Consider the following 10,397-nt stretch of genomic DNA (forward strand, 5'->3'; position numbering starts at 1 on the left):
TTATAGATACATTTTATAAGAACATATTGTTGCTTCCCAACTACCCCCAGTATTTTGCTAAGAAACAAAGCTTGGAATTTATTACTCAGTTCCCTGATACTACGTAACAACTCACCTCCCTTACCAGAGCAGAACACATCTTCCTGTTCTTACCATGTGTGCACAAGGGGAATGTAACCATTCCAACTACACAGATGTAACTGTTGTAGCACAACTGATTTTTATAGAGAGGACTTAACATCCTGCCTGGTGAAGAGAAGGTTGTGTGGAGCCCTCATTGCAACCTTCCAGTATCTGAAGGGAGCCTACAGGGAAGCTGGAGAGGGACCCTTCATCAGGATTTGTAGTGATAGGACAAGGAGTAACGGGTACAAATTGATAGTGGGGAAGTTTAGGCTGGATATTAGGAAGAAATTCTTTATTGTGGGGGTGGTGAGATATTTGTGGTGGTGAGTAATTGTCCAGGTTGGACAATTACTTGAGCAACCTGATCTAGTGGGAAGTGTCCCAGCCCATGGCAGGGGGAGTTGGGACAAGATGGTCCTTAAGGTCCCTGTCAACCCTTAACATTCCATGATTCTATGAAATTGTCTTGTGCCACAATAGCACCACAAACCTGTGCAAGTTTTCATAAGTCAGTGGTTATTACCAGTCTAACAGTTTGTGTCCTTCTAGACACAAACTCTTCCAGACAGAAAAATAAAACAACTCCTCACAAGGTATCTTGAAAAGAGACCAAAGGATAAATAAAAGCGACAAGAATGTTGTCCATTTGTAAGAGAAACTACCATTTTCTTTCACTCAAGGCAACTTCAAACCACTAATCTTCCCTACAATTCCACTGACTTCAACTCAGTGGGTTAGGGCATGGTGCTAATAACACCAAGGTCGTGGGTTTGATCCCTGTATGGATCATTCACTTCAGACTTGATGATCCCTGTGGATCCCTCACAACTCAGGATATTCTGTGATTCTGCGACTTCTGTTGTGCTTGATGGAGCCTACCACATTTGGAGATGTTTACACAGACCCACTTGAGCCTACACTTCCAGCACAGGAGATTCACAGTCCTAAGCGTATCACAGGACTTGAAGCCCAGAAAAAACCTGGTGGAACCCACTGCTGTTTCCTCTGGCCACACATCACATTGTCCATTGTGACAAGTGCTCGCCTGGCTCCTGTGTCCCCAGGGCCCGGGTTCCAAGGGGACCTGCTGCTGCTGCTGCTGCTGCTGCTGCTGGTGCACCCACAGCCCTGCCCTGGCCATTCCAGGAAGGAGCTCAGGGAGCAGCTGGCTGGATCCCCCAGCATCTCCCAGAGGCTGTGCCCATCCCGTGGGGTGCAGGTGGGTACCCAGGGCTGCTGTGGGGTGATCCCAGTTCAGGGGGACGCTCAGGACGCTGCTCTGGTGCCTCCGCTCCCCCAGGCATGAGGGATATCTCAGAGCTGTGCCCAGTGCCTTTCCTCCTTGTCTTTATCAAAATCCTGTATTTATTAGCCAACCATTCTGACAATTCTCTGCCCCTTCCATCAACAGTTTGGCTTTCAAGCCTTATTTCTCTACTTGGTTTATACCACACAAAAGGTAAATTGTCTGTAGAGGATAACATTTTAGTTACAAAACCTCAGTCTTGCATTCAAAGCGGCTCTTAGGAAATACCCGACTGTTTACTCAAATTAGTTTTGAGATAATCCTTTTAAACTCTTACCAAAAATGTGTCACTGCATGAGAATGAGCAGATGCACAATTGTATTAAAACTACAGTTTAACTGCATAATTTTTTCACATACTGCTGTCTTGGGCCCTTGATGGACCTATTTCAGGGATAATAACTTGCAGTATACAGCCTAGGCAAAGCGTTATACTTTACCTGATATGATCAAAAGCTGCATGTTTTTCAAATTTTGCCTCATTGTGAGATAATAATGTTAACATTAAGTTTTAAAATTTAGCTTACCACGCATTTAAAAAGTTTGCTCAGCTCTCATCAACAAAATTATTATTTCTGTAGTTTATTTCATTTTATAGAACAGCAGAAGTCCTGAATGAGTCAGAATCCTGTCTCCAGCCTCCCAATTCCAAGTGTTGTTGGCCCATATTGTTTTGGCTCTGCACCCAAGAATGAATACTTTTAATATATCATTTGAAAGGCAACAATAAACACAAAAATATGAAAGATTGATAAATCCTCCCCTCCCACCCCACTGCCCCAAGAAGCATCAGCAAGAATGCAACTGAAAGTGAAGGAAGGGAGAGTGGAGGGGGAAAGACACAAAATACACAGGAAAAAAGAAAAGTATTTCCCAGGTGGAACTCCTGGCCTGGGGATGCCGCCACAACAGCATGCCTTTAAGAATTAGCATTGCTACATAAACCAGTATTACCCAGCATTTTCTGCAGTTGGCTGTGTTCAACGAGGGTTTCTACTTCACTGTTTTTTTTGGCAATGGTTCATATGCTCACAACCTTAAGTAAACATTAAATCCAGCTATGCAGTCCTGATCCTGAACTATTGTACACAGGAGCTCCGGGGAACTCGGCATGAAAAGAACCTGAGTGACATCCACAGCTCCAGTGCAGACCAGGCAGCTCCTGACACAAGTCACGGTGCTTGGAAGAAAGTTACTCCTTCATTTAGGAAGACTTCAGATGCTTCACACTTGATTTGCTTTTTTTGCCAGCACAATGAAGGAACTGTCCTGCTTCTGCTTGAATTTTTCTTCCTTGTTGGAACAGATGGGGAAGGCTTACAAATACGTGACTGGTATTTTTTCAGTGACTCATAGCTCAGAGCCACAGGTTTCAGATGGTGATAAGAAGCTCACCAGGATGGATGTAAGCACACTTGAGGAGCAGTATGACCATATAAAACAGAAGCAAAAACTGCAACCACACATTATTGTATATAAAACAGGTATGCTTCTATTTGTAGGAAAAAAATTGCATATGTAATGTAAAGATTATATCTTTAAATCTTTAATAACATCTAGTTTGTTGTTTTTGTGTTCAGCTTCAAGAGACGCAGAAGTAAATTCCTTTTCTGTCATTTTGGGGTTTTATTCGTTTTGCTGAAAGGTAGTTTTATATTTATATCAATAAGCTTCATGTCAGTGAAATATTATTATGTATTTGAAACAGATGAACATATTTGAGGTAAGGTTTTACAAGTTTTATATCAGTAAAATAAAGTTCTAAACATAAATAGTAACCCTTACAGTAACCATGTTCTTCATATCTATGATAAGTGTATTTGTGCAACATATTCTGTAATATTTCTGCTCTCTTGAATGTTTCCATCAGAACCAGCAATTCTGGGTCATCTTTCTCTTTCTCCCTTTTCTATCTGTGTAAAGAAAGACTACAGGAAGCAATGGCAAATATCAAGTAACAAGCACAAGTTGGGGTTTTGTTAAAATATAACTTTAATTAAAAGTCATAGTGGGTAACTAAGATATGAGCTTTGAACAAAAGATCCTGTTTTGAAAGTATTTTCAGTGCATATTGCTTGGAAAGTGCATAAATAGAAAAACAAGTAGGAAGAATATGTATCACTCATCTACCTGTCATGTCAAACAGATTTTATATAAGAAACTTGCAACTATTTAAAAGTTTTTTTGTTAGACTACTGTTGACAATACTACACTGATGCATTAGCTTTCCAAGTTAAAGTGATATTGAGAATACTAAGACAACAAATGAAGTTGTCTTCTGAATTTAATTTTAATATAAAACCCATGCTTCATTCACCTTTCATATTAGTATTTAGCTCAACAAGTGTAGAACTTAGGTTATTTCATTCTTTATGTTTTCCTCTACATTTTTCAGCAGTTCTAGCATTTGGCTGTGTTAGAATTCATTATCAAAACAATCAGAAAAAAAACATGTAATTATGATCAACAGATTTGCTTCTTCAATATTCTTTCATCCAAATGTTTCAAAATTCTAATTTTAAAAGAATTAAAATCTCTGAGTGGAAGAAAAAAAATATATACAAGCTTATTTTATCTCAAGCATCAAAAAGCAGGTAACTTGAAGACAAACTAGCCCATCTAATCAGTTAAAGCAAAAATATGTTAGTTAAAGAAAGGGAGCAGAAGCCTTTATTCAGATTAATTCAAATGAAGTTTCAAATATAATGAATGTTATTAGAGCAGATTTTTTGCAAGGCCATTTGAATATTAAAATATGTAAGAAAGTAGAACTGCACAGATTTTGGGGAGTTTAAAATGCAGTAGGGCTAAAAATCCACATACAAATATTTTTATACACGTGCACATTCCTCAAAACATTCACAAAACCACATAACCTGCTGCACTTAAGTTCTGTTGTCAAACAACCTGTGTGGAAAGAATTCATACCACTGTTAGGAGCAGTCAGAATTTGGGCATTTTTTGGTTATACTGAGTTCTCAAGGTCCTAAAAGTTTATCTTATACAATCCTGTGGAAGCTGGGAAAACCTATTTGCAGCTGTTACATGCATCAGTTTTCAGGAATATGTGGAGCAGAAATGAACATTGCCATATCAGGACTGCCCTACACTATCCTGAAATTCCAGGTAGTTCCAAAAGGCACTCCATGTATGTAGCAGTGATTTGAACAGTGATTTTCTAGGAAATTGTTTCCCTACCTGGAGGGTAAAATTATGGCTGTGCTGGGAAAGGGGTGACAGCAACAGCACCACCACAAATCCCACACACACACACAAAACCTCAAAGGCCAGACACACAAACCCTCATGGAAGGACAGCACCTCCAGTCCCTCATAGTCTTAAAAGTCCCTGCCAAAGGTCTTTGTTCTCACCAGTAAAACCCTGCTTTGCTCCTGCCTGGCAGAGCAGCTGTCCTTCCATGGAACCACAGGGATTCTGAGCACTGTAGGTTTGTTGCACCACAGTTGGAATGGTAACTCCAAGTTTTCCAGAGGACTTTTAGCTTTGTATGTCACTTTCTGTCTGCAGGAGTTGTAAAATCATAAACTTTTAAAGAGAATTTAAGACCCTCTAACTTCTCTATTGTTTGAACAGAGGGGTTAGTAACCAAGAAGATACCTGAAAACAACTTTATTCTGTTTCTTCCCCAGTATACACAGCCACATTCATGCTTCTGCCCACTCCTGATTATTTGAGAACAAAGACCATGACAAGATTTGAAAGGCACCAGTTACAGAATAATACAGCAGTGCATTCATTATTTATTGGCTAAGAAGCTGAAAAACAGTATTTACTTTAGGAATTAAGTGGGAGTATTCAGCACATGCAGTCACAACAGAATAAATAGTGGGGCTCTGACTGCAGAAATCTCTTCCAAGTATTTCCCAATCTAACTTGAGATAAAATTAACTTTTGCCACTCTGGAACCTTAAAAGTATCTATTGATGATGACAGCACATGGCCAGATGGTAAACAACTGTGCAACAAGGTTATAATACACAATTTATATGGAGAAAAAAAAAAGACAGAAAAACAGAAAGATAGGTCTGCATAATTGCAGCTTTCTTGAGAAGTTTGGACAGCGCTGGAAGTGTGGTAATTCAATGCCCAGTGGTTCAGGACTATCGCATTTCCATCCAAGGTCATTGCTCAATTTTGTGTGCTGCACCTGTAGCCAAGCAAGGAATCAAATCAACCTTGAACTCAAAACCAGTGCACATTATTAAAATTCTACTAGATTTGTCACTCTGAACTTTCTGATCAACTCAAGACAGACCATAATTATTCTGATGACCAGTTCATAAGGTTCTAGATGTTCTGATGTTGCCTATCAATGTCAGTTCAGCCAAGAGCACAGTTAACACCACAAAAACATGCAAATGTGCTTCACCTCAGTCTCTCAGTTCCATTCTCTCTTGGCTTTTCTCTCACACACAGAGAACAAGCCTTGGTTTTCACAGCTTGGTGCTACACTGTGCTGTTTTGCAGAACACACAGGGCCCTGATTTGCACATGGACCTTTCTGTAGCCAACCAAGCTCAGCGTTATTTCTTGAATAAGAAATAGGCATTCAGATTTATTTATTGGATGAGGTCCAGTCATAACTTTGATTCTCACTGTTGCACGGTAGAGAACTGTGTATTCTTGTGTCTCTGAGTGGTGTCACCCTAAGAAATTCTATCAACACAACTCACTGTACAGATGGATGCACAAACACCTGTATCTCAAAGCTCTGCACGTGCCTCAGTCTCCTTTCTCCCAGTAACGTGGCATGAGAGCCAATGTGGTCCGACATGGTTCTCCCTCCCAGCCATGCTGCAAAACAGCTCTTATCAGATCAACTCTTCGTGGCCAAGGAGCAGAAATAGTTCTGTGATACTATGCTGGGGTTGTTGTTTCAGCAGTGGGAGAGAAAGGCAGCAGAGAAAGCCCTTGCTTAGCAAAATCCCAGTTGTACAGGTTCATTTACTGCCAGTGCATCAGCTGGTCTCACATCCCCTACTACTTATTTGTAAAGATGACACAAAAGGCAGCTATAAAGCAGAGGTTGTGCTGTTGGGTTTTTATGCAGGCAAAAAACTGCCTAGTCCTACACAAACTAGCTTCATTTCAAATTCAGGGTAACAATCCTTTTAAAACAGTTTTTTAGAGACACTCAAAATATAATCAGTACTCTTTTGTGCCTCCTTTTCTCCCTTTCATGTGTTTCAGAACCTAGATTGCAACAGACACAGTCACTATAAGTCAACCCTGTAAATAAGGCCAGCATTCTGTACAACTCTTACTTTAAACTGTATTTATACCAACTGAAGGATATTTAAGTAGTGTCAATGAATTATCTTTAGCGTAATAGTTCCATTTCTGTTCATTTTCAAGACACAGGAAACCAGTCATGTCCAGCAATTTGATGACTCCTATATGTAATTAAAGTATCATTAGCATTTCTGTCCCTAATATCTTAAATATTTTTAATAGGAACTTTCGTAGTGCTTTAGAAATTAAGCTATAGGGGTAGAAGAATGAAAAAAGGAGACCAGAATCTCTCCAACTGTTACAGCTACTCTAAACCACTCACAGAGGAAGCAGATTCCTCTAAGTTATTGTTCAGGCAACGCTAGTGTGATAAGCTATTTACACAATTTATACTGACTGGAATAGTAAAATTGCAGTAAAATATTAAAATACAAGCCTATAATCTTAATGATCCCTCATTAAGAAAAATAAGGCATTCACATCTTGTTTCATCTGGAAATATTCACAATATTACTAAGCTGTGAATACAAACTTCAAACAGTATCAAACAGAACATTTTTGTCTTTCAAATTACAGCACTTGCCAACACACTGAGCAAGTCCCTACTCACCTCAAGAAGTTTTGCTTACAAGCAATTAATTACTGAAAGTCGATTCTCAATCTGTGCTGTTAATGAGTCTTAGAGTACCAGTTAGATCAATATAGTCTTGATAAATTTCCATTTTCATTTGACTAAAACTAGGATACCATTTATGCCCTCAGAACTGCAAAAGCAAGCATGAAGTAGTTCTAAACCTGGCATCAAAAGAACTTGCACTACTCTCAGCCACTGAAAGAAAGAGCACAGTTAAAACTCATGTCAAATCTTTTCAGATGAGCTAATACTGCTGAAATCATACCCTTACTTTTTGCCACCATAGTAATGTGCACAAATGCATTTCTCCTGCAGGTGGACATGAATCTCCCCTGCCAGAATCAATGATCAACCCTGTGCTAATTAATAAGAAAGTGAAAAGATCAAAGTCATGTAGAGGAGACGTCCCTGTCAGAAAAGTCCCACTGGCGACAATGAACGGTGGCGGCTCAGAAGATGACTTGCTGTGGCGTGTCCACCTGGGAAGGCACCGCCTGGGACAGGCCCTGGGACAAGGAGATTCCTGGCATCTCTCCCACTGCAACAGCCCACCGTGGAGTTTTGACAGCCAGAGACTGATTTCAAAGGGAAATGACACACCACAGACAGAGGAACCAGCAGGAGCAAGTGAAATGTCTGAGCTCGGCCAGCTGGGAAGTGCAAGCGTGTTGAACAGTCTCAGCAATGAGAACGACTGCAACATTTCAAGCTCCTGCCAAAAGCCTCCTCTGAAATCACCCACTGCAGCACTTTGGGCACAGCAGCAAATTTCTGCTACAAAATGCATGCCAGCCTGCAACAAACTGAACTTTTACCCTTTCCCAAATAGGAAAGGGCCCAGAATTTCTGAAGCTGCAAGGAGGCTTGGGTTGTATGTCTCACAATGAGGACATTCAGTAATACCTAAAACTTAGTCCAAAATGTGACTAAAAGTTAAAATAGAAAAGTAGTCCTTTTAGTTACACAGATCAACCTGCTAAGGGTTTACTACTATTATTAGCCACGGAAGATTCTGACTATATAATCTTTAATATCTTTAAAAATTTTAACATATGATTTCACAATTCACTTTCAAGATATTCAAGATAATTTCTGATGTATTTTTTAAATCAATTAATAAAACCTCTGCTCATTTCTATTGCTGTAATGAGACTTAGTAAATATAATTCCTTTCTGATACATAAATTTTATCATAATATATTTTTGGTTCCCATCTATCCCCAGTGTTTCATTAGAAAACTAATGAGGTCTCTCCTACAAAATCTTTAGAGGGAGGAGACCCTCTCTTGCAGGTGTTTTTTAATGACACAAACAGGATCTTTGTATCACCCACTTCTGGCTGCAAGTGCTCAGACAGGTCTCTTTTTCAACTGTAGTCTTCACAAAAATTGAAGATGGGAAATGTCTCCTTATTTCATAATAGGTAGCCATGGGACATCATAGTAACTGGGTTTTTTCTTCACAGTAGTTAAAGTATTTAAAGAAGGATTAGGAAGGGGAAAAAAATAAGATAAAGCATATAGATAAAACAGGGAAAAATACTAGATAACAATTTAGTCCACGTGAAACAAGAAATTACCTGGAAGGAAATAATTCAAAAACTTCATTGTCCTTTGATTGATTTAGTTATCTTAATTAAACATGGACCTTGAAAACCTTGGTTTTAAAGTCAGTGCAGGTTTATGCATGGACTAAGTAACTAACTCCTTTGTAAACTCTTTCATACACTTTGTCCTTTCCTCAGGCTTCTCTAGCATATTACTGTGCTTTGCACTGACTGGAACTAATTTAGAAAAGGCATTTTTCCTTTGGAGAATCTTTCAATTTAATTTCCAAAGGCATTATGAAATAGCATTTTCAGAAAGTTTTCATTTATTAGTGGAGCAGCTTCAGTTGTGAGAAAAGTTGCTATACTAACATTTCAAGAGAATATTACACACACACAACTGTCTAATGAGAAAATTACAGGTTTTTCCTAAAGCAGCTGTAGTGAAAACTAAACAGAAAAATGAGACAAAAGCCTAAAACTTCAAATACTAGAAAGTCCCACTTCTGAAAGGCACCTGACCTGCAAAATCTCTCCTGTTAACTTCCTCATGTTTGGCCATCATGGGCAGGAGCTTTCATCACTCTTACCACAGATGTAGTCAAGTTTCAAGCACTGAACACTGCCATAAAGCAAATTTACTCTACCAGTAGGCAAGCCTTACTGATTTATACACATGGGGGAACATGGAATCCTGAAATTCTAGTTCAGTGTCTTGTCCACAAGCCCATGATCCTTCTGAGATTCCAGCTTTGGAAATGGGACCCTTATGGTAGTCTGCCTGACTTCCTAAGAAAAATGTTAGGACAGTCCTGCAGGTCCATCCATTCCAGAATAAATCACACTGCTGAGCAATTATTTCAGTCACACCTAAATAAAATAGAGTAAAACAGAATGAAATACCTTTGATGCTGGGGCAGCATGCTGCTGGTCACATAAAAGAACGAGCCCACATGAGTTACTTGTAACTGGTGTTACCCATTAAAAGGAAAGTTTGCCTTTTACAGGCACCAAAAACATTCCAGGAACAAGCCCCAAGCCCCTGAGGACCTCAAATACAAAACACAGTACTAAGCAGCCCATGTTGTACAGCCAAATCCCTGAAGCTTTGCTCTCTGCTCCCATTCCCAGACATTTTGGGGACTAGAAGTGACACTAAGCCACAGTCAGCCTGAGGTGGTGTTTAGCACCAGGTTTTCCACACCCCTCATGTATTCTTCCAGCCCAGTCTCTGAACCCAGGTTAACTTCTGACAGCCCCACAACCAGGCAAGACCCTGCCCACCCCCACTGATGGGGAAATACAAACTCCCACGCTAAATCTCACCTGCAACACCGCTGCCTTCAAAAAATACAGAAAAAACCCCAACCTGCAGACCTCTGCCTCACACACACAGAGGTGACAGATGAGGGATGGCTGCAGAACACTCACCCCCAACCCAGACCCAGCCTTTCCTGGAGGGACACTCCCTCAGGCAGCTTTGGGGACCCCCACCACATCCCAGGGATGAGCCACCAGATACTCTGGAGCCAG

At 40.0% G+C, this 10,397-nt stretch overlaps 1 protein-coding gene across 1 annotated transcript; it reads left to right on the top strand.

The window, feature by feature from the left end:
* The first annotated feature begins 2,549 nt into the window (after window positions 1–2,549).
* On the top strand, window positions 2,550–8,338 carry C2H9orf152 (chromosome 2 C9orf152 homolog). Its single transcript, XM_072925303.1, has 2 exons — window positions 2,550–2,915; window positions 7,634–8,338. Exons 1-2 carry the CDS (start codon window positions 2,687–2,689, stop codon window positions 8,203–8,205), a joined length of 801 nt encoding a protein of 266 aa, XP_072781404.1. The 5' UTR covers window positions 2,550–2,686; the 3' UTR covers window positions 8,206–8,338.
* Window positions 8,339–10,397: the final 2,059 nt, after the last annotated feature.

The sequence above is a fragment of the Taeniopygia guttata genome, chromosome 2, assembly GCF_048771995.1.
Source record: "Taeniopygia guttata chromosome 2, bTaeGut7.mat, whole genome shotgun sequence".
Taxonomy (NCBI): Eukaryota; Metazoa; Chordata; class Aves; order Passeriformes; family Estrildidae; genus Taeniopygia; species Taeniopygia guttata.